Source organism: Mus caroli, unplaced genomic scaffold, assembly GCF_978045245.1.
Source record: "Mus caroli unplaced genomic scaffold, Mus_caroli_1 scaffold_18, whole genome shotgun sequence".
Classification (NCBI taxonomy): Eukaryota; Metazoa; Chordata; class Mammalia; order Rodentia; family Muridae; genus Mus; species Mus caroli.
Window position 1 is genome coordinate 81,343,684 of NW_028227273.1, and position 22,143 is coordinate 81,365,826.

General features: G+C 48.6%; 1 protein-coding gene and 1 non-coding gene across 5 annotated transcripts in view; one reads left to right on the forward strand and one right to left on the reverse strand.

Annotated features, from left to right (window-relative positions):
• LOC147000554 (uncharacterized) overlaps positions 1–22,143 on the forward strand; it is a 129,237-nt gene that overhangs the window by 71,834 nt on the left and 35,260 nt on the right. For 2 of the 4 annotated variants that reach the window (XR_015045981.1, XM_085833223.1), the window contains exon 2: positions 1,199–1,252. The exons of 1 other annotated variant lie outside the window; for it this stretch is intronic. Coding sequence is in view for 2 of the 3 variants with exons in the window: in XM_085833223.1 (XP_085689349.1) it covers positions 1,199–1,252 (54 nt within the window). In the remaining variant the exon portion in view is untranslated. Of the gene's footprint in view, positions 1–1,198; positions 1,253–5,625; positions 5,786–22,143 lie in introns of those variants that run through there. One more of the 4 variants, XM_085833226.1, reaches the window with a different exon arrangement.
• Positions 20,801–20,903, reverse strand: LOC115029825 (U6 spliceosomal RNA). Its single transcript, XR_003835382.1, has one exon. It is a non-coding gene; the product is annotated as a U6 spliceosomal RNA (small nuclear RNA).

The window sequence follows — 22,143 nt, forward strand, 5'->3', positions numbered from 1 at the left end:
CTTGTGAAGCCTCTTGACTTGGGGGAGGGTTACAGGGCAGATGTTAGGGGCCTGGGTATGCGTCTCTGCTCTGAACCTCTGGTCACTTGTGTGGTCTCGAGCCCCTGGGCGTAGTGAGGATGTGGACCAGTTTCAAGGGCAGCGTGGAGCTTGGGAACAGGAGCTTCTAGGGTGGAGCTGCCTGATGGAGCTGCAAACTCTCCCAGGCAAAGCCACAGGGTGACTGGGTCCAGCACCACTCAGGGCCCTGCTGCATGGGTCTATTCATCTTTGTCTATTCCTTGGGCTCAAAGGGAATTCTGCAGCATCACAGGTGCCCAAGTTTCTGATTTGTCAATCTGCTGTAGGCCTGAGGAGAGCCGGGGGGGGGGGGGGCTCTAGAAATGGAAAGCTGATGCCAGTTATCAGGGAGGATATGGAGAATGTCGTCATTAAATTTGGAACTTAGCAGAGAAGTAGCTCTGGGAATTGACAAAACTCCGGTACCCCCTGGGAGGTGGCAAAGTTAGGCACAGGAGTTAGAGACTTCCTGAACTGACACTTAAGGAGATCACTGGGATGACCAGGTGTGGCCACTCAAGGATAAAATGGCTTGTCTTTAGAAGAGTTCGGCACAGAGAACGAGCAGGAGGTTAGAAGAAGGTGGGTTGGAAGGAACCACAGGTTACAAAGACAATCGTGGTCAGGATCAGGCCTTCTCAAGAGAAGAGGGGTCAGGACAACCAAGAGCCATGGTTCCTTTTGTCCCCTTTGCCTCTTGTCTGGACTGGAATGGAGAAAGACTTCCTGCCCATCCCACTGCCACATCCCTGCATGAGAACTGCAGGTGCCCGGGGATGACCTGTGCTAGTCCATCTGAAGATGTGGGGACTAATGGAGCTCCTATCCTCCTCCAGGCATAAGACTTGAGGGCACAGGGAGGAGGGCTGAGTCAGCCTGTGGCCTGCTGACTCTCACACTGGAGAGAAACACAGAACAGGGACTCTGTTTTCTGGTCGTCCCGTCCCCCCACACCCCCTCGCCACTCCCTCCCCCCCCCCCCCCCCCCCGGGCAGCCTCGACTGTTAGCCTGCGCAATGTCAGGAGAGAGTTAACCAGCTTGTACCCATTCAGATCTGACAGAAGGGAACAAAGTAGACTTTTATCTTAACTTCTATGCCTTTTCAAGAAAATCACACCCAGTACTGTTCTTTTTCAGAGAAACTGGTGACCAAAGGGCTGTGGGTTCCATGGCATCCAGTGGCAAGGTGGGGTAAGTGGCACTACTGGGAGGAGTGGGGCTTTGGCCGGTGACCTCACTCATTTTAGAGCAGACTCAGTTTCTCTCTGAGCATGAGCAGGCACACAGAAAAGGGGAGGGAGGTTTGTCGCACCCAGAACTCACCCTCTCCCTTTGCATCCCATCCAAGGTTCAGCATTGAATTATGTTCTTTTCTGTGCCTGGGGTTAGCATCCTGTGGTAAAGGGGGAATAATCCATCACACAGCTAGCCAGAAAATAGTAAATACTCATGGAGCTTGCCGATAAATTATTTAGCACACACATAAATTCTGAAAGGGCCTAGATGAAGGCAAATTACCATCGTGTTTAAAAGTCATCTACTGCGGGGCTCCAGCTGTCCCTCAAGGTTTGCAGAGCCCATATACCAGACACTTCTGAGGTATGTCTCCTACGTACAGCTGGACCTCAAGTCGGGCAGCTGATTGTTCTCTGCCTCTAGGACTCAGGTCCTTTCTTTCTCTCATGCCCAGAGTCCCAAGTACATAGCTTCTGGCTCCTGCATTTCCTCATGGCGGCTGCAGCCGCTTACCTCCACTCCACCTTCCTCCTTTAAACAACCATCTTGGAAGTCTCACCCTACAATGTCTTACAGCACAACCGCCTCACACAAGGGCGAGTTGTTGCTCTGGTACCCATGGGATTTGTGGCTATCCCGCGGGACAGGAATGACTGTTAGCTACACAGACCTTATCCTGTGACCGAGTGAGGTGCAGAGTGTTTGCATCTATGCCCTGTCCCTTTCCCATGTCTTCATGGGCCACAGCCCCTGTGTGACGTTTCCCACACCAAAGCTTATGTGTCTGATTGGTTGGTTGATGACATCATTTGCTGTGGTGTCTACACTGCTAAGTGCAGTACCTGGACCACGGGTGTGTATGTGTGTGAGTGTAACTTATAAGGAAAGAATGAAGGATTAGCACACCATGTATTTCCTTTCCTATGTAGGTATCTTTGCAAGCAAGTTCCAGGAAATATGAGGGCAGAAAGGGAGAAGGCAGTTGGGGGTGGGGGAGGAATCGCAAATCAAGATTGCATTACCCACATCCTTCTGTTTTGTTCTACACCCTGCAATTTCGCCAGATGATCACTTTCCTGATTAAAGTCCATTGCTGTAATGACCAGCTTCTGCTTAAGCCAGAGGATCCCCCCTCCCACCCCATTTGTTTTTTGAGATAGTTTCACTATGTAACCCTGGCTAGTCTGAGATTCTGTGGAGGTTTCATTTCTCTGTGAAGAGACACCATGATCAAGACAACTCTCATAAGGACAACATTTAATTGGGGTTGGCTTACAGGTTCAGAGGTTCAGCCCATGACTATTAAGGAGGGAGCATGGCAGCATCCAGGCAGGCATGGTGCAGGAGGAACTGAGAGTTCTATATCCTCATCCAAAGGAAGCCAGGAGCAGACTGTCTTCAGGCATCTAGGAGAAGGGTCTCAAAGTCCTCTCCCACAGTGACACACTTCCTCCTACAAGGCCACACCTACTCCAACAAGGTCACACCTCCTAATGGTGCCACTCCCTGGGGCAAACATTCAAACCTCCACAATGCCCAGGCCAAAGGCCTTTTTTTTTTTTTTTAAAACGTATCTCTCCTTATATTGCTTCAGTAACTAAAGCTCCCCTGATGAAGTGTGGAGAGGGTGAAGAAGGGCATGTGTTGGCCTTATATGTGAACACAAACATGGAGGGAGACGACCTGGGTGAGCTGCTGTATCTGGATAGAGCCTGTTCTTTCCTTTCTCTATGAAGTCACCAGTGCTCTTAAGAGAATAGGCCTATATTTGAATACACTGTCTCTGTCTTCAGACACACCAGAAGAGGGCATCAGATCCCATTACAGATGGTTGTGAGACACCATGTGGTTGCTGGGAATTGAACTCAGGAACTTTGGAAGAGCAGTCAGTGCTCTTAACCCCTGAGCCATCTCTCCAGCAAAGACCAAAGTGTGGACACTGTGCACCTTCTCAGAATTGGGAACAAAACACCCAGGGAAGGAGTTACAGAGACAAAGTTCGTAGCGGTGATGAAAGGATGGACCATTTAGAGACTGCCGTATCCAGGGATCCATCCCATAATCAACTTCTAAACGCTGACACCATTGCATACACTAGCAAGATTTTGCTGAAAGGACCCAAATATAGCTGTCTCTTGTGAGACGATGCTGGGGCCTAGCAAACACAGGAGTGGATGTTCACAGTCAGCTATTGGATGTATCACAGGGCTCCCAATGGAGAAGCTAGAGTAAGTACCCAAGGAGCTAAAGGGATCTGCAACCCTATTGTTGGAACAACATGATGTACTAACTAGAACCCCGGAGCTCTTGTCTCTAGCTGCATATGTATCGAAAGATGGCCTAGTCAGCCATCAATGGAAAGAGAGGCCCATTGGACTTGCAAACTTTATATGCCCCAATATAGGGGAATGCCAGGGCCAAAAGAATGGGAATGGGTGGGTAGGGAAGTGGGGGGGGCGCTATGGGGGACTTTTGGGATAGCATTGGAAACGTAATTGAGGAAAATATGTAATAAAAATATTAAAAAAAAAAAAAAAAAAAAAAAAGAGAATAGGCCTAAGGGTTGGAAAAGAAAACAGTAAGAAAGAGCAACAGTGTGTCTCCAGTCTGCTACCTGTAATCTATAGGTAACTCAGGTCTGGGAAAGTTTACCCCCAGCCTCTAGAAAGACAGATACATTTCTTCTTCTTTTTTTCTTTTTAAAGATTTTTATTATTATTATTATAACTAAGTACACTGTAGCTGTCTTCAGACACACCAGAAGAGGGCATTGAATCTTATTACGGATGGTTGTGAGTCACCATGTGGTTGCTGGGATTTGAACTCAGGACCTCTGGAAGAGCAGTCAGTGCTCTTAACCACTGAGCCATCTCTCCAGCCCACATTTCTTGTTATTTGAACTACATCCCAAATGAACTACATCCATGACTAACCCATTTTCAGACTAACAAAAGAATATGAACCCAGATCCAAATGTATAAACACAGAGCCCAGAACCAAACCTGGGGAACACTGAGGAGCCTGGGCCCTAACCTAGGAGCATGGGAGGGCCTAGATCCAAACCAAGGAGCATGGATCCCAGACCCCAACCTGGGATCATAGAAGAGCCCAGATCAAAACCTAGGAGCATGGAGGAGACCAGACCCAAATCCAGGAGCATAAATCCCAGACCCAAACAAGAGACTATGGAGCCAAATGGGAGGCCATAACAGAGCCCTGATCCCCGAGTCAGAACAGTCAGACAGAGCCTGACAAGTCAGGGCTTATGACACTCCTGCTTACGACTGGGAGCCATGCCTCTGTTCATATAATAGTTCCTAACACCAGTCACTCCCCATCCCCACAACTGTCAGGCAGTCAAGGCTAACTGCTTCTTTGGATATTCATTCCTAAGGAAGGTTCCCAGGCTGCATAAAGCTTACATTGAATATACGTGTATGACAGCCTCTTTCTAGGATGTCTGTTGTAGACTCTGAGGCGTGAGCTACTTGATTAATTCTACTGGGTGTTTCAGCCCCTCCCTCTCCCAAGGTTGGGGTGGCCAGTGAGGGCCTCTCAGGAAGATGAACTTCCTTGGAGCTCAGACAGGAAAAGAATAGCCTGTGGCTGCCGCCTCTCCTTGGAGTCCTTTCCCTAGGGTGGGTACAGGCCTCAGAGACCCGGGCCTGGTTTATGCTTTGCGCAGGTGACCATGTTTGTTTTTGTTTTTGTTTTTGTTTTCCCCATACATGTTCTGGCCCTTTTAGTGCAAAGGACATACACCTTTTAAAAAGAAAACTGTCTTTCTGTGAAATGGTAGTCATGGACTGATCCCATGCCAGCCTCTTAGATTCCATCAGGGAAATGCCTTTAATGGGATTCAATGTCTAAGGAATATGGTAGCGTGGTTTCTTCAGAGTAAATAGAACTGGTCACGTGGTTCTCTGGTGTCTTCAGCTGCCTCCTACTTGGAACCTGAGAAGGAACCAGGCTGGCTCAAGTCTTTTCCATCTTCCAAAAGTGTATACAACCCTTGACCTAGATAGGTCTCAGCTCACACTCTGGAATTTCCCTTTAAAGCCGAACATGGTGGCACATGTCTTTAACCCCAGCACTTGGGTAGCAGAGGCAGGCAGATCTCTGTGAGTTCAAGGCCAGCCTTGCCTACAAAGTGAGTTCCAGGACAGCTAGGACTGTGACATAGAGAAACCCTGTCTTGAAAAGCAAAAAATTATTTTAAAAAATATTTATGTGTATGTGTATGTGGAGGTGGAGGTGCATGTTCAAAGGACAACTTATGGGAGAAGGCAAATAACACAGATTTACTCCTGTTGATTCTCCTTTCCCAGTTGTGGCACAAAGACTGTGACTGACGGACATTGGGGGGATTTCTGGATGTGCATGCAAGTGCCCTGCCTGTGGCAGACCTCCTGCAGAGAGGTGGAGTCCCCATGGGATGGTAGAAGACATGAAGGCCATTCAAACACCACTGGGCAGGTGCCAAGTGCACTCTTACTTAATCTATTCTTGGACCCTGGCCAAGGAAAAGTGCAGACTTTGCTGTCTCCGAAAGAAAGACTATGAAGCCCACAGAGCACACGGTACCTGAGGACACCAGCTCCCGGAGGCCCCGTTGGGACCAGGTGTTGAGGTTCTGAGACTTATGCCAGTACACAGATGGCTTCAGAAGGGCCAGCACCAACTTCCTGGGCCCTCAGCAGCAACTTCCCGAAGGTTCAGAGTCACCGTGGCAGCCAACAGCACTGGGGACAAGCCCACTCTGCCTGGAAGGAATGCAGCAGGTCCTGGATGGCTGTTGGTAGAACATGCTCACTGTGTTGTTAACTACTTGCCTTCAACTCCAAAAACATTGCAAAGGGTGCTGCCAGGCAGTGCCCCGACTCCCCAGCTGTACCTCCAGTCAGGGACACAGGGCCTTGGTACTGAAGCAGTGCAGAGAAGGGATGCATGGGGCTAGCATCTGTCTTGGTGACTTGGGGAGGAATAATGAGTCTCCAGGGTCACTCTCTTCTGTCTTCCCCTCAAGTTTGTTATCCATAGCTGGTCACATGTCTGCCCTGGTTGTCATGGAAACTGAGGTGTGTGGCTGCAGGTTGTGCTCTGACCTTCTTTGTAAGGAAGCTTTGTATATCTCGATGCTTTCCTCCTACTTCTGGGGCTCCAGTGTCTTGATTTGCTTGCAGTAGGACGTGGGGTGCCTCTTCCGCTTGAGGCCTAAGGGATCATACACTTTTGCACTTTCCCACAGTATGGATACAGCCATGGAGCACAGGCAATGAAGCATGCCCACAGAGCATGTCTACACAGCATGGTCATGGGTTAAATCCACAAAACATTCCTACAGAGCATAGCAGTGGCTCATAGCTTTGAACTATGCCCACGGAGCATGTCCATAGAGCATAGCCATGGGGCATGTCCAGGCAACATGGGCGCCATAGAGCATAGTCGCAGAGTGTGTCCACAGAGTCTGTCTGCAGAGGATGTCCAGGCTTCACACAACCATAAAACTTCAGTGGCATTGTAGACCCTGGGGCTTTTCCTTCCCTGGCTGGGTGCTCTCTGGCAAGGCTATGATGGAGCCCTGGGGAGGCTCCCAAATCGAAATCAGCCAGCTCTGTCAAGTGGCTCTGGTGAGCCTTACTGAGCCCTCGTGGGCCTGTGGTTTGCTCCAGATGTAGGGAACGGCTCAGCAAGGCTCACACACTGAGGTTTTATGGCTGTTTCATGCAAGTACCAAGGCTTCTACTGGGCACAGGGGAGTTTGACCTCACTTAAGTCTCTGGGCTTGAACACTCGGAGAGAGCACTTACAGCAGGGCCTGTCCTCAGCATTGAATGGAGAAAGTACTTGGGTAACATAGGGGACTCTGATGCTACATGCAGGCGCAGATCTTACCAGTTACAAGTGCTACCTGATTCCTCTTAGGCTCTGGCACATACTGGGCATACTTTGCATAGGACAGACCTGGGAAATCCTAGAGGCTGATCAAGGGGAGGTGTGCTTTTCTCTTGAACACTGTCCTCTTTGGATAGGACAGTCTCATCATTGAGAGGCCTAAGATCCCGAGGATGCCTTGAAACCCCCAAACCACCTTCCTTTGGAATTCACATGGCCTGCTCTTGGTTATTTACAGGGTCATGGCTTCCTACTGTTTAAGTCAGGTTAGGGCAAGCATCTGCTGCAGCGAGGGCATCCTGCTGATCTATAGAATGTGCCTGCTGGCTTTGAAGACCCCCTTCTGCCAGTCTCACGTCCAGGGTCTTTCTTCCATGGTCTTGAGCCAGCCATTGGGAAACTGAATCTATAGCTCAGACTGGAAGGTGCACTCTGCCTCTGCCTGAGAGAGTGAACAGTCCTCACAGCCCACATGTCTGAAATGCAACACTAACAAATAAGAAAAAAGAGAGAGCTCACATCTGGTTTGATGGTTCCCGATCCACTTCTGCCTCATGACTTTGAGGACACTAATGAGGAACGTGGCTGGCGCTATTCTAGGCCTCTGTGGGTTGACAAAAGAGGAAGAGAATTTCTGTAATGGGAATAGCATGGTAAGGATGACTCAATGAGGCCCCAGGAGAGACATGAGACCTGTAATGAGGGAAAGGGGGCGTGGCGTGGGAGGACTAGTGCTGTGGGCGGGGCCTTGACTGCCATTCACTGTGGACAAGACCTTGGTATCATATGCTCCATGAATGCTGGCAGGAACAGAAGGGAACTAATGACTGTCCTAGTTTGCTTTCTGTTGCTGTGATAAAGATGACCCATGCAGATGAAAGGATTCTATTCTCCCATCAAGAGGAGCTCAAGACAGGAACCTGGAGGCAAGCACTCAAGCAGAGACCATTGAGGAGTGCTGCTTACTGGCTTGCTTCTAAACTATACTTCTTATATAGCCCAGGCCTACATGCCTAGGGATGGTACCACCCACAGTGGGCTGGCTGCTCCTATATCAATTAGCAGTCAAGAAAATACCTCCCAGATATGCCTGTAGGTTAATCTGATAAAGATAATTCCTTGATTGGTGTTCCTTAGCATGTCAAGGTGACAGTCTAAGCTAATTACGACACTGAGATTATTATTTTCTGTGTATTGATACTTTGTGTGTCTTTGTACACGTGCATACTTGTGTGAGTTGAGGCCAGAGGCCCATGGTAAGTAGCTCTTACCAATTCCTCTCTGACTTGTTTGTTTTGAGTCAAGGTCACACTGTGTAGCTCTAGATAACCAGGAACTATGTAGACCATCTTAGCTTCAAGCTCATAAGAGATCCACCTGCCTCTGCTTCCTAAGTGCTGGGATCGAAGGTGTGCAGTACCACATGCAGCCACTCTGCCTTATTTTTCAGACATGGTCTCTCACTGAACCTGGACCTCAACCATTTAGTTAGAATGGCTGGCTAAAGATCTCTAAGGATCTTCCTGTCCCTGTCTCCCCAGTACTGGAGTTATATGTATGTGCTGCAGTGCTAGGCGTGTGATCCAGTGTTAGGGATGGGATGTAATGCAGAGTTTGTTAGGTATGTGCTGTGCTATCTGTTAGGCATGTGCTGCAGTGTTAGGGATGTGCTGTGCTATCTGTTAGGCATGTGCTGCAGTGTTAGGGATGTGCTGTGGATCCAAGATTCCGCATGTTTGGGCAGCAAGCACTTTACTGACAGAACCACCCACCAGCCCCTTGTTCTTGCTTTACACAAAGGTCTCTGTACCTTCTTAGTGTGTAATTCTTCTTAATGGTTGATTGTGGGTCTAATTGTAAAACTTTAAATTTCAAAACCACAAGATTGCAAAAACCATTCATGTTCTTTTTTTGACCATGAATAGAACAAAAATAAACGACACTGGCCAAATCTTTACAAAATGGTGGGGGGAACGTTGGTTATATTAAGTTTGTATCCATGATGTGCTTGGAAATAATTTCAGGAGGGGGTATTTTCATATGTGTAAAAAAAGAGATCGTACCAATTGTTTGGAAACTCTATATACTTAAGATAAAGGGTTCTCTCCTCTCTCTCCCTCCCTTCCTCCCTCTAGTGAGTGTGTATGTGTGTGTGCATGTGTGTGTGTATGTGTGTGTGCATGTGTGTGTGTGTTTTTGTTTTGCAGTTAAAAAGGAGTCAGGGGCTAGCAGGATGGCTCAGCAGTTAAGAGCACCGAGGCATCTTCTGAAGGTCCTGAGTTCAAATCCCAGCAACCACATGGTGGCTTACAACCAACCATAATGAGATCTGACGCTTTCTTCTGAAGTGTGTCTGAAGACAGCTACAGTGTAGTTAACGTATAAGAATAAATAAATCTTTGGGCCGGAGCAAGCAAGGCCAGAGAGAGCAGAGGTCCTGAGTTCAATTCCCAGCAACCACATGATGGCTTACAACCATCTGTCCAGTTTACTCATATACATAAAATAAATGAATAAGTCTTTAAAAAAATATGAGTCAGAGCTGGGCAGTGGTGTCGAACACTTTAGTCAGAATTTAGGAGGCAGAGGGAGTTCCAGGTCAGGGCTACAATGGAGAAACTCTGTCTAAAAAACAAAAAACAAAAAACCCCAAACAAACAAACAAGCAAAAATATCAACTTTTAAAGCAAGTAATCCAATATGTAGGGAAAAAAAATATGGTGATGGCAAAGAATTAGCAGAGTTTGGAAGCTGCGCAGCCTGAGGGAAACAAGTCTCGCCGCTGACGAGCTTCTGCGCACCACACCTCTTTTTACTGTTGCTTGCCGTGGCACAACCAGGCTCCATCTGATTCCCTAGCTTTGCGGTCGTGGTCTCTGGCTTTGACAAAACACCTTATTTTAAATTATACTACAGTGCACACTTAAGTGTTTCAAAACGATTATTAACTCTTGTTTTTGAAATATACAACATGAACTTGTTTTGTTTATATTATGGATATATGGGCCTTTTGCCTGCTTGTATGTCTACGTGCCACATAGGTGCCTAGTACCCTGGGAGTCCAGAAGATGGCTTCGGATTGTGAGCCGCCGTGTGGGTGCTGGGAAGTGAAGCCCAATCCTCTGATGGCAGGAGCAGCGGCTGCTCTTGCCATCATCTGTCCAAGCAGTTTGGGTTTCTAGAAGGAAGGTTCCAGCTGCACAGTCACTCCCAAAACGCCATGCGACTCGGTTGCTGCTCAGTGCTCCTGCTCTGTTATGGACTCGGTTGCTGCTCACTGCTCCTGCTCCGTTATGGACTCGGTTGCTGCTCAGTGCTCCTGCTCTGTTATGGACTCGGTTGCTGCTCACTGCTCCTGCTCCGTTATGGACTCGGTTGCTGCTCAGTGCTCCTGCTCCGTTATGGACTTGGTTGCTGCTCAGTGCTCCTGCTCTGTTATGGACTCGGTTGCTGCTCACTGCTCCTGCTCCGTTATGGACTCGGTTGCTGCTCAGTGCTCCTGCTCCGTTATGGACTCGGTTGCTGCTCACTGCTCCTGCTCCGTTATGGACTCGGTTGCTGCTCAGTGCTCCTGCTCCGTTATGGACTCGGATGCTGCTCAGTGCTCCTGCTCTGTTATGGACTCGGTTGCTGCTCACTGCTCCTGCTCTGTTATGGACTCGGATGCTGCTCACTGCTCCTGCTCCGTTATGGACTCGGTTGCTGCTCACTGCTCCTGCTCCGTTATGGACTCGGTTGCTGCTCACTGCTCCTGCTCCGTTATGGACTCGGTTGCTGCTCAGTGCTCCTGCTCTGTTATGGACTCGGATGCTGCTCAGTGCTCCTGCTCTGTTATGGACTCGGTTGCTGCTCACTGCTCCTGCTCTGTTATGCATTTCTGATTCCTGGGTGCTTTGCTCACACTCTTACTTTGCTTCACTAAAATTTAGCCTCATAATTAGACTTTGAAGCCCACTCTTTCACATATTTTAAGGAGTCCAGTGGTCTTGGCCAGCGTCTTTATCCTTGGACTCTCACATGCCAGAGCAAATCTTTCCTAAAAGAAGTGCATCCTTCATAAATTCTGTATTTAACACAATTGCTTTGAACTAAGGCTTGATGACCAAAGAGTGAGAATATAAGTTTAAACGCACAAGCCTGTCTTTACTTACAACGAGACTGGATGAATTTGAGATTTGAGGATTGCAACTTTCAACTCTTGCTAGTGCTACGACCTCATGGGCAGCCTGAAGGGTCAGGGTCAGAGGTCATCTTGCTTGGTTCTCTTTCTCTCTGTGCAATCGTGCGAGTGTGTGTGTTTCTTCTAAACGTTAAAGTTTTGACTTTACTTTTTGGCCTATCTGGATAGGCTATTTGAAGGGTAGACGGGGTGTATTTGGACACATCCCTTTTTTCAACCTCCTAACCTCAGTGTTAGGGAGGCATATAATCACAGACTCAAAACGCAACAGGCCTAAAACACAGCATTTCTCTGCACATTATCTGCAAGCAGAATATTCCAATCAGAACTTTAAGATGCCCTCTGGCGCCGGGCGTGGTGGCGCACGCCTTTAATCCCAGCACTCGGGAGGCAGAGGCAGGCGGATTTCTGAGTTCGAGGCCAGCCTGGTCTACAAAGTGAGTTCCAGGACAGCCAGGGCTACACAGAGAAACCCTGTCTCGAAAAACCAAAAAAAAAAAAAAAAAAAAAAGATGCCCTCTGGTGCTCTGTCCCTTGAGGATGTGGCCGTCTGGCCTGCAAGGCTGCTGATCCCAGGCCTTGTCTGGCTGCATCACACTGGACTGTGTGGTTTCTAGGTCTGTGCTGAATGGGAGGAAATGGGCGGTGCTCCCAGCTAGAGAGGCAGAAACTCTGACTCAAGCCGGCTTTAAACTAAAGAGGAAGTGGATCACCTCACACTCCAGGAAAAAGGAAGCCCAGGGCGGGCGTGGCCAGCCCTCAGGATGAATCAACTCTTAACAAAGGCACCTGGCGGGCTGCTTGGGTAGGCAGGCCTTCAGTTCTTCCCCAGGCTGCCCCAGTGGGAGCTTTGGGCTGACCCTGCCCTCACTTCTAAGCAGATACAGGGTGGGGTCCATGGTTGCACCAGCCTAAGAGGTGGACCCAGCTCCCAGTCAAGGGATATGACCCTCTGCGGTCAGAGGATTAGCTCGAATTCTTCCCCCTCCCAGGGCAGAGGCCCTGAAAGGCGACAACTTAGTCTAGGCAGCCCCACCCTGGGGTGGGCTGGCCTGCCATAATTAACCAATCCCCATAGTGTCTGGTGTCTGCTGTTCTCAACATTGTGGTGAGACCAATCAGATCCACCCCTGCAACCTAGAAAAAAAGATCCCAGGCAGGAACAGATAAAACTCTGAACAAAACTGCTTTTGTTGGTGGAGCGAGGTGGTCCCCGGTTGGTGGAGCGAGGTGGTCCCCGGTTAGCATTGAGGCAGATTCTTAACATCCTCCTCTGTCTTTAGTTGGAGAAGGGGGGGGGGGGGGAAGAGCCACAGGGAGACCTACTGGAGGTTCTTCAGCCTCTGAGGTACAGGAAAGACCCGGGGGCTGAGCTGGCTGTGTGGGGAAGGAGGTGGTGCCAAGGTTCAGAGCCTCCATAGTCTTTCAGGGCTAGGACTTAGAGATGCGAGGTAAAGTGCAGAGCCCAGTAGCTGTGTTTGGAACCCAACATATCTCAAGGACAGAGTATGGGCTGGACTGTGATCCAAGGTAAGGTAGAGAGGGTGGGGAGGAGGGCAGTCTGAAAGCGGGAGTGAGGGTCTTAGACTCTGCTGGGAGCCCTTGTACCAAGGGCCGGAGCAGAAAGGACTTGTGTTCAGGCAACACCCCTGCATGCAGGGCACACAGACACACCTGAGTGTGGCTATCTTAGCCAGGTCCCAGTAGGCGTCACCTTTAGCCTCACAGCAGCAGAGGATTCTGGTTGCTGTGGGCGCTGAGTGTGGGGACAGGATGGGGAGTGACTGTCTCAGCCCACAGTGCTGGGCTTCCCGCAAGGCATGTCAAGCTCTTGCTAATACCCATACAACCCTACTGGTTCTTCAACAGACCTCTCTACTCACTTCCACATGCTCACTCCTGCTCCTCAGGGTTTACCCTCCCTTCAGTTCATAAGCTTCCTCCTTCCTCTGCTATGTGGCTTTGCATGGGGGCCTCTTTCCATATCCCTGCCTGGAGGCACTGGAGACATTCCTGGCAGACAACAGGGAGTATCTGGCTGGTGGCTCATCGGCCATGGAATGTGCAGAGTCTGAAGGTGTGTTTCACCCTCCTTCTGCCCCAAGGTGACTGGAGTGGCTTGGGGCCTGTTGGGGCTGAACAGCAAGCCATTTACCAGAGAGGACAGTGTGTGTAGATCTCAACGAGCGTATTTGGCCACATGACCCAGGCAGCCTCGTCATCTTCCCACATCTCAATTCTCTTGTGGTTTTGTGGTCAGCCTCAGATTAAATCATGGTTGCCTGGCAGCTGAGACTTGTGAGAGAGTCGCTTTCTCCCAGAGTTACCTGAGATGGGCACAGTCACAGGCTGATGTAGACCAAGGATCCTGAGAAGGCTCTGGGCCCTAACAACCTGTAGAGCGCTTGACCCACCTGTCAGAGATAGGAGATGGGAGAAACATGCAGGCATTTTGGCTCAAACCTGACTAAGAACAAATTGTTCTATTGTAGTGTATGTGTGCATGTATATGTTCATGTGTACAAAGTAATTCTGCATATCACTGCGGGGGCCATGTCTGTCTCCCCCCTCATGCTCTCCACCTGATTTTTAAAGTCAGTGCTAACATTGAGCCTTAGGCTTACTAATTAAGCTGCTAGGACCGAAGGGCAGCAAGCTCTGGGAATCCTGACTCTCCCTTCCCAGCGCTGGATTTGCAGACATGCAGTGCAGAACCGAGATTTTTACAGAGGTGTTGGGGGTCCAAAGTCAGGCTTTCAAGCTGGTGAGGCAAGGGCTTTGCTGACTGAGCCGTTTAAACAGTCTGGGACCTGCAGATACAATGTAGCCCCAGAACAGTTCTAAGCAACCTTGTCCGGCAGTTCACCACTGCCTGTAACTCCAGCGCCCTCTTATGGACTCCAAGGGTACCTGCATACCCATGTGCATATACGCCTACCCCATATGCACTGTGTGTGCGCGCTCTCTCTCTCTCTCTCTCTCTCTCTCTCTCTCTCTCTCTCTTTCTCTCATTCTCTCATTTGTGTGTGTGTGTGAAATTAAAAAAAAAATTTTTTTTTTTTTGGTTTTTTGAGACAGGGTTTCTCTGTATAACCCTGGCTGTCCTGGAACTCACTTTGTAGACCAGGCTGGCCTCGAACTCAGAAATCCGCCTACCTCTGCCTCCCGAGTGCTGGGATTAAAGGCGTGCGCCACCACGCCCGGCTAAAAATAAATTTAAAAAAGAATTTTCTGGCCTCAATGGCTAGCTCATTTCTCAGGATAGAAGAAAAGTCAAAGGCTTTTTCTGCTAGAAATAGGAGAGATGGAGCCCCCACCTGATGGGTGAGGCTTCGGGGCTGCTGCTTGGAGCAGATGCTTCTCTCGATGCAGATGGATTTTTAGAGAGGGGGACCAAGCCAGCCATTTGGGGACCGATGCCAGCAACACTGCCTGCTGAGGCATGGGCTGCCAGTGTTCCCAGAGCCTCCATCTTAGCTGAAGCCTCCAGTGAGCTCTCTCGTGTCATTCATTTAAGCACACGACTTTCAAAGTCCTGGATGTGGTGTGCAGGTCACAAAGGTTGTAGAGAAGCTACTCAAATGGTTTCATTAGTGTTTGCTGCCATAGTAAGAATGATTCATAGACAAGTGCCTTGGAGAGAGAAATCTGTGTTGGGTTTTTCAGAATGCTTTTTTTTTTTTTTTGTATGAACAGAAACATAACTCTCTGTCAAAACGAAACGACTCCTTTGCCAAAGTGTCTTCCATAGACCATACTTTGGGGGGTGGAGTGGATAAGGGAGGGAGAGGAGGAAAGGAGAGAAGAATTGTGTTAATTGTGTAATAACTCTGAAAATGGGGACTGAGTAGATAAAGAGGCCAGTATTGGAGAGGGATCTTATTACAAGGAACAATAGCAATTTAAAAACTCATTTAAAGACAACTTTACGTTAACACTCTATTGCTTTTCCCCCATGTCTGTGAAATAAGTACAAGCTCATTAAAACAAAAGCCCCAAACGATAGGGAAATGGGAGGGGGGATCAGAAAAACCAAAAGCTTCCATAATTTCCAAAGCCTGCCTGTGTTTGGTCTAATCTGGCAAGGAGTGCCATTTGTGTGCAGCCCTCTGTCTACACAGATCACAGCAGCATGAGATGAGTCACACCCCATGTGTGTGTCTCTAGTTAAGTTTTCTTAGCGATACTACTTGTCTCCCTTGTTTCAGACATCTCCTTTTGTATGTATGTGGGTGGGTGCATCACACACAAAGAGGCTATCAAGTGGCTGGCTCTATCACTTTCTGTCTGATTCTCTCACTGAACACAGAGGTGAGGGAGTAGCCTGCAAGCCCCAGGGGCTCTCCTGTCTCCGCCTTCCACAGGGCTGTCTTTACAGGTGCATGTGTGGCCATGCCTGGTCTTTCACATGGTTCTGGGACCAGAACTCAGGGACGAGAGTGTGACCCTGGGTAAAGTGAAAGGAGGCTGAGAGCGGAGAGATAGCTTTGTGGGCTCTTCTCCAGCCCACAGACGGTCTCCTAGTAGCCTTTCTCTGGGGTTAAGGGATGATTCTGAGAGGCACATGATCTTGCTTTGTCTGTTTGGCTGTGGCTGTATACCACAAGATCAGGCACTACTGAGGCTGAAAGAGCAGCTGAAACAGGACCGTCCGTCTGCACCCCAGTGATGAGCCCAGGTGAGCTCTGCGCTTCGGGGGCTCTTTGTTCCTTGAGAGGCATGGAGGACTGTGCTCCAGTGACTGGGAAGGAAGAACATGCCAGCCCCACGCGCTTCACCTAGCCCACAAGGACAGCCCGTATGCAGTGTTCACACATGTCCGGCAAGCATGTGGTCTGTGGTCATTCCTGGCAGCCAAGGTTTGGGAAAAGCAGCCTCTGCCTGGGTCTGCCTCTGTTCTCTGCTCACAGCTCTCCACCCCTGCCAAGGAGATTGTGGTTGCTAGCAGCTGTGGACACTTTCCCACAATGCAGTTCTTCGTGACGTCTGCTAAGCTGGGGGTCTTCTCCGAAGCCCTGATTCCTCACTCTGACTTTCCCACCCTTTCTTCCTTGACTTTTCTCAAGGAAGAGAAAGGAGAATGAATACATCTATCTATCTATCTATCTATCTATCTATCTATCTATCTATCTATCTATCTATAGACAACTGAAGATGGGAAAAGGGTAATTTTTTTTAAAAAAGCTAATGACCGTGTGTATTTAGTTTATGTGAGGATTCTGTTCTGTTTCATTGTTTGAACTGTCTGTCTTAATGTCACTGTCAAACTATTTGTATTATTATAATTTTGTAATATATCCTTAGTCCAATAGTGCTATCCAATTTTACTTTTTTGGGTTAAGAGCGCTTTACTATTGAGTTTTTTTTTTAAGTTTCCCTATGAATTTTAGGACTTTATTATATCCATAAAAATATTATTTGAAATTTGATAGAAAATGCACTGAATATAATGGTGGTATTGCGCTGGGTAGTGTGGACACTCTAAAAAGTATTATTTCTTCTAACCAATTAAAATGAGATAATTTACACTTTTAAGAAAAAAAGGGGGCTGGTGAGATGGCTCAGTGGGTAAGAGCACCCGACTGCTCTTCCAAAGGTCCAGAGTTCAAATCCCAGCAACCACATGGTGGCTCACAACCATCCGCAACAAGATCTGGCTCCCTCTTCTGGAGTGTCTGAAGACAGCTACAGTGTACTTACATATAATAAATAAATAAATCTTTAAAAAAAAAAAAAAAAGAAAGAAAAAAAGGAAAGGTAGACTGGAGAGATGGCTCAGCAGTTAAGAGCACTGACTGCTCTTCCAGAGGTCCTGAGTTCGATTCCCAGCAACCACACGGTGGCTCACACCATCTGTAATGGGATCCAATGCCCTCTTCTGGTGTGTCTTAAGAGAGAGACAGTGTACTCACATACAAAATCTTGAGAGAGAGAGAGAGAGAGAGAGAGAGAGAGAGAGAAAGAGAGAGAGAGAGAAACTCATGACTGAAGTTAAGGAGACTCTGGAGGAAGTATTTATGTATTCATATATAATTGATAATTTGTATTTAATTGACAGAGCCATTTCTTCTGCTCTGATAGGTGAACGGCATGAGGCAAGGCATGCAATTTCAGGTCTTTCTGTCCCTTGTTTCTCTGTGTAGTGTTTTGTTGCCTTGAGGCAGTGACTACCACTGGGGTTAAACCCAGGGCTTGGTTTTATGCTATGCCTATGTTTTCATGATCCTAAGACATCTTCTCTCCCCTTGACCTGCCTACCTGCTGGGTTAGCACTGTGTTTATATTTTTAAAAAATCATTATGGTCCACTCTCAAAATGAGGCACATTGATGGTTATCAGAATCACAAATATGCAGGAGACACCGGACGACTGTCTCCCCAGCCAACGGCTGGTATCTGCTTGTCCTGCTGCCCTCAGTTCATCCTAGGCTGAAAAGTTACTCAAAGTCTGCTGTACAGTTGAGTCCATGTGTCAGAAAGGGAGGGAGTCTCCAGTCTCTGAATACACAGCAAATACACATTCTCAACATGGAAATCTATAGGAGGTGCAGTCTGCCCGGTATATCGTCCCTCTCGGAAATGTTCAGGCAATGAAGAACTCAGGGGCAGGGGGAAATACAGTTAGGAACACGGGAAGCACTGTTTTATACCAAGCTGTTGTGCCAGTCTTTCATGGTGATGCCTCTCTTTGCAAGGTTGAAAAATCGAACAGTTGCCAGTACTCTTATTGTGAAATGAGGACCGTGTTTCTGGTGGCTCACACCCTCTTTGTTCCTTTCCCTTCCCAACTTTAGCCTCTTCCCTTTGTCCTCTCCTCCCACTTCCCTTTCTCCCTCTTCCAACATCCCTCCTCCATCTTTCCCCCCTCAGTTTCTCTCCCTTTCCCCTCTTTCTCTCCTCTCCTCTCCTCTCCTCTCCTCTCCTCTCCTCTCCTCTCCTCTCCTCTCCTCTCCTCTCCTCTCCTCTCCTCTCCTCTCCTCTCCTCTCCTCTCCTCTCCTCTCCTCTCCTCTCCTCTCTGTCTCTCTCCGTCTGTCTCTCTGTCTGTCTCTGTCTCTCTGTCTCTCTCTGTCTCTCTGTCTCTCTGTCTCTCTCTCTGTCTCTCTCTGTCTCTCTGTCTCTGTCTCTGTCTCTGTCTCTGTCTCTGTCTCTCTCTCTCTCTCTCTCTCTCTCTCTCTCTCTCTCGGTATTGGGTATTGAACTTAGGGATTCACTCAGTTAAACACTTTCCCACTGAGTCACACCGAGGCTCTCTTCCCTATTAAGAAAAGGTCATGTTTTTCTTGTCTCTTGCTGTGTGTTCTTACTCTCTTCTGACCTTCCCCACCCCCCAAGCCCCACCCCACCTCAGCTAAGAAGATGATTGTCAACTACAACACAATGGCCTCTATTCTTCTGTATCTACCACTTTAAATCATGGTCTGAAGCCTCAGTTCATACTAACTTGTAAAGCTGTGCTTGGCGGTATTCTTGAGACAGGCTGCATCAGACTAGGAACAGCAGCTCTGGGGGGTTCTCTGGGGGGCTTTGGTGGCACTTCCCACTCTCTGTCACAGGGCAGCAGCAGGTGCTTCCCGGTCTGATGCTCCTCATCCTGGAGTCCAGGTCACCTGAGGCCTGAATCCAGGTTTTTTTTTTTTTTTTTTTTTCCTGCGTTAACATTACACTTCCTCTCTCCCTTCACACTTGTCTCTGCAAATAGACTCTGGAGTCATTCTTCCCACAACGTCTGAGATTCAGTATGCTTGGTATTTCAAAATGGATTTATCTGGGTCTGGTGGAAAGGCTCTGACATCCAGCTTCTTGGGAAGCCGATACAAGAGTACAGTCAAGTTCATAGCCATCTTGGGTAACTTAGTGAGACCCTGTCTCAGAATAAAAAAGTTAAAGGGTGTGTGTGTGGGGGGGTGTAGTTCAGTACAGAACACATGCTTGGCGCATGCTTAGCATACATAAAGTTCCAGGCTCAATCCCTAGTACCACAAATACCGAGATAGAAATAAATAGGGTTATAGGGAGTTTGGTAACTGAAGGCCATCTCAAAGATCAAATGAGGTTTAGAAAACAAAAACAGAGTTATAGGCGAGGCAAAACATTAAGGTGGATTGGGTCTTCTCTCCTTATAACTAAGCTTAGAATCTGGAATGGATGACCCAACGTTATTCTTATAAAAAGTGTGCGAATGAACCCTGTGGGATGATTACAGACCAGCATGGTGGGTGCTGTTTAGGTCTGAGCTTTGGCCAGTGGGTGTTGGTAGGAAAATTCAGTCAAAGACTCTCCCATCAGATCTGATGCTCTCTTTAAGCCTAGAGCTGGGCCACATGCACATAGCAGCTTCAGCCAGTGCACGGTGATGCTGCAAACTGCAGTCTATTTTGAGTCTTTAAATCTGTTCCCTGCCCCCTACAGGTGGGAGCCTGCAAAATTATACTTCGCTCCTTCCATGGGCGGCACCCACACCATCCTGTAGTTCAGTGTAGAAGGAAGGCTGACAACCATCTTCACCTAAATGCATGGGTGGGGAAGGAGGAAGAGTGGGGAAGGGTGGGAAGGGTGAGGAATGGTGGGAGACCAAGAGCCACAGCTCTGTTCTCTGCCGGGTAAGATGTCAAAATAGCTCATTTAAACCTGGGACAATACTTTTCCTCTAAAACACATACACACACACACACACACACACACACACACACACACGCACACACACGAAACTGTTTCCTATTTAAAGTTGCTTATTCACAACTGACCCAGAAATCTAGTGAGTGGTAAGTGATCCATGAGAGAAGTTTGAAAAATTGTTCCCATGTCCTGACAGCAGCTGGTGACCACACCCATACAATAAGCAGCCTACATCGCCAGGCCATGGAAAGACTGTTTTGCTGGGACTGACCCATGGCAGACCCAGAGCAGAAGGCTTAAGTGCAGACACAACCCCTGGGGACTGTGGGTTTGTTGGGAGTGCTAGTGCCCCCGAGGAGACTATGGCCAGGATACCATTTCTGGGCGCAGAGCCCTGAGCTGAATAAGGCTGCCCTGCCTTCAGCCCCTGTTTATTATGCTTTGGTATCTAGTGAGTGACAGCTTGTTGCTCCCTGGAGAACTGGCCTGTGACATGGGACTTTGTATCTTGACCTCTAGCCTTGCTAGCGAGCGGCAACCCTGTGGACTTGGGCTGAGCACAGCCTTGGGATTTGAAGGGGAAGAGCAGAGACCTCACACTGTACAGAGGCCATGCCTGTCCCAGGCTAGTCCTGTCACCCAGATGAAGATCACATCGCCTGAGACAATGCCCTTTTTCTCTTTCTGAGGCTTTTGGGAGCTTCCCACGGATGGAGGTCAACTTGAGAGAAATGAGGTGTCGTGAGGCACGAGTGAAGATCGGGGTGATCCTCTCTCTGGATAGGGTTTCTAACACTGGATTCTGTTTGTTTGTTTTTATGGGGCACTTCAGGAATTTGCAAGTCTTCCTTATACAGGGGCCATGCTAATCTTCTCTGTACTATTCCAATTTTAGTATATATTCTCCCAAAGTAAGCAGCCCTGGATTCTGGCCTCAGGATCAGAGCTTGGATGGAGGGGAAGGAAGCATGGTGCCTTCGTTTCCTTTCTTCTCGCTGCGAGGAAAACACCCAACAAAGCGACTTAGGAAAGAAAGGTTTACTTTGGGCTCACAGTTAGAGGAGTCACAAACCACCACGGTGGAAAAGGTAGTAGGCAGAGGCAGCTGGTCACATTTTAACTGTCGTTTGGCAGCAAAGAGAGTCTGGGCTGGACTGTTAAACTTCAAGGCCCGTGCCCAGTGACCCACTTTCTCCAGTGAGGCTCCACCACCTAGGGGTTCCACAACCTCACCAGCCAGCACCACAGGCTGGGGACCAAGTGTTCAAACGCGAGCCTATGGGAAATTTCTGATACAAACCACGACACTCAGCTAAATGTCTGGATTACTCTGTGGCTAGGAAACAGTGGCAGCTGGGAGACAACCAGACAGGAAGCTGGGGTGAGCAGGAGGGTGGGAGCCACTGAAAACCATAAATCCCACTGCCATATACTCCTCCTCCTAAAGAGTACATGACAGGTGTCTCCCAGCACCAGAAGACAGGTGTCATGGAGAAGGTGTGGCCAGACCTGCTTCGTTCCTCTCCCCTTTAAGAACCGTTGTTCTTGTCTTCCTTAATCGTCTAGATTACATCATGTTGAGACCCAAAACCTCTTGCTCTATGTGGCTCCTTCACATACAGTGTCCTACAGCCGTAGACTGTGAGTACCACCTGGTAACGTGTGAATGTGTCGGTGAAGTAAGCCACCGTTGTGAGCAATGCTTCAAGGTACCCGAAGAATCTAAGCTACCTTTCTCTACAGGTAAACTGTACAGGTTTACTCAGGAGGGGCAGTGAGATGCCTGGGCAAGCAGCATCTCTCCTACTCTGTGGAGGGAGGAAGGCTTCAATGCAGCCAAGTGCCAGGTATGCAACGGGGGCTTCTGATAGACTGCCTGACAGTTTTGAGTCTCCAGGGAATGTGGGCCCACTGCCGTTGTCAAGAAGATGAGGTCAACACAAGCCCTTCTACCCACTGTATATGGATGTGCATGTCCATGCCAACATCCCAGAGGACTATGGGCCCACAGAGACCCCTCACTCAGAGGTGAAGATTGTGCCTCACGTAGATACCTCCTTGGAGGGACAGGTGCACGGTGCTTTTCTGGAGGGGAGGGTGGAGTGAGGGGTTGCAGTGTTAGACCCAGTGAGGCCCATCATAGGCTATGTTCAAG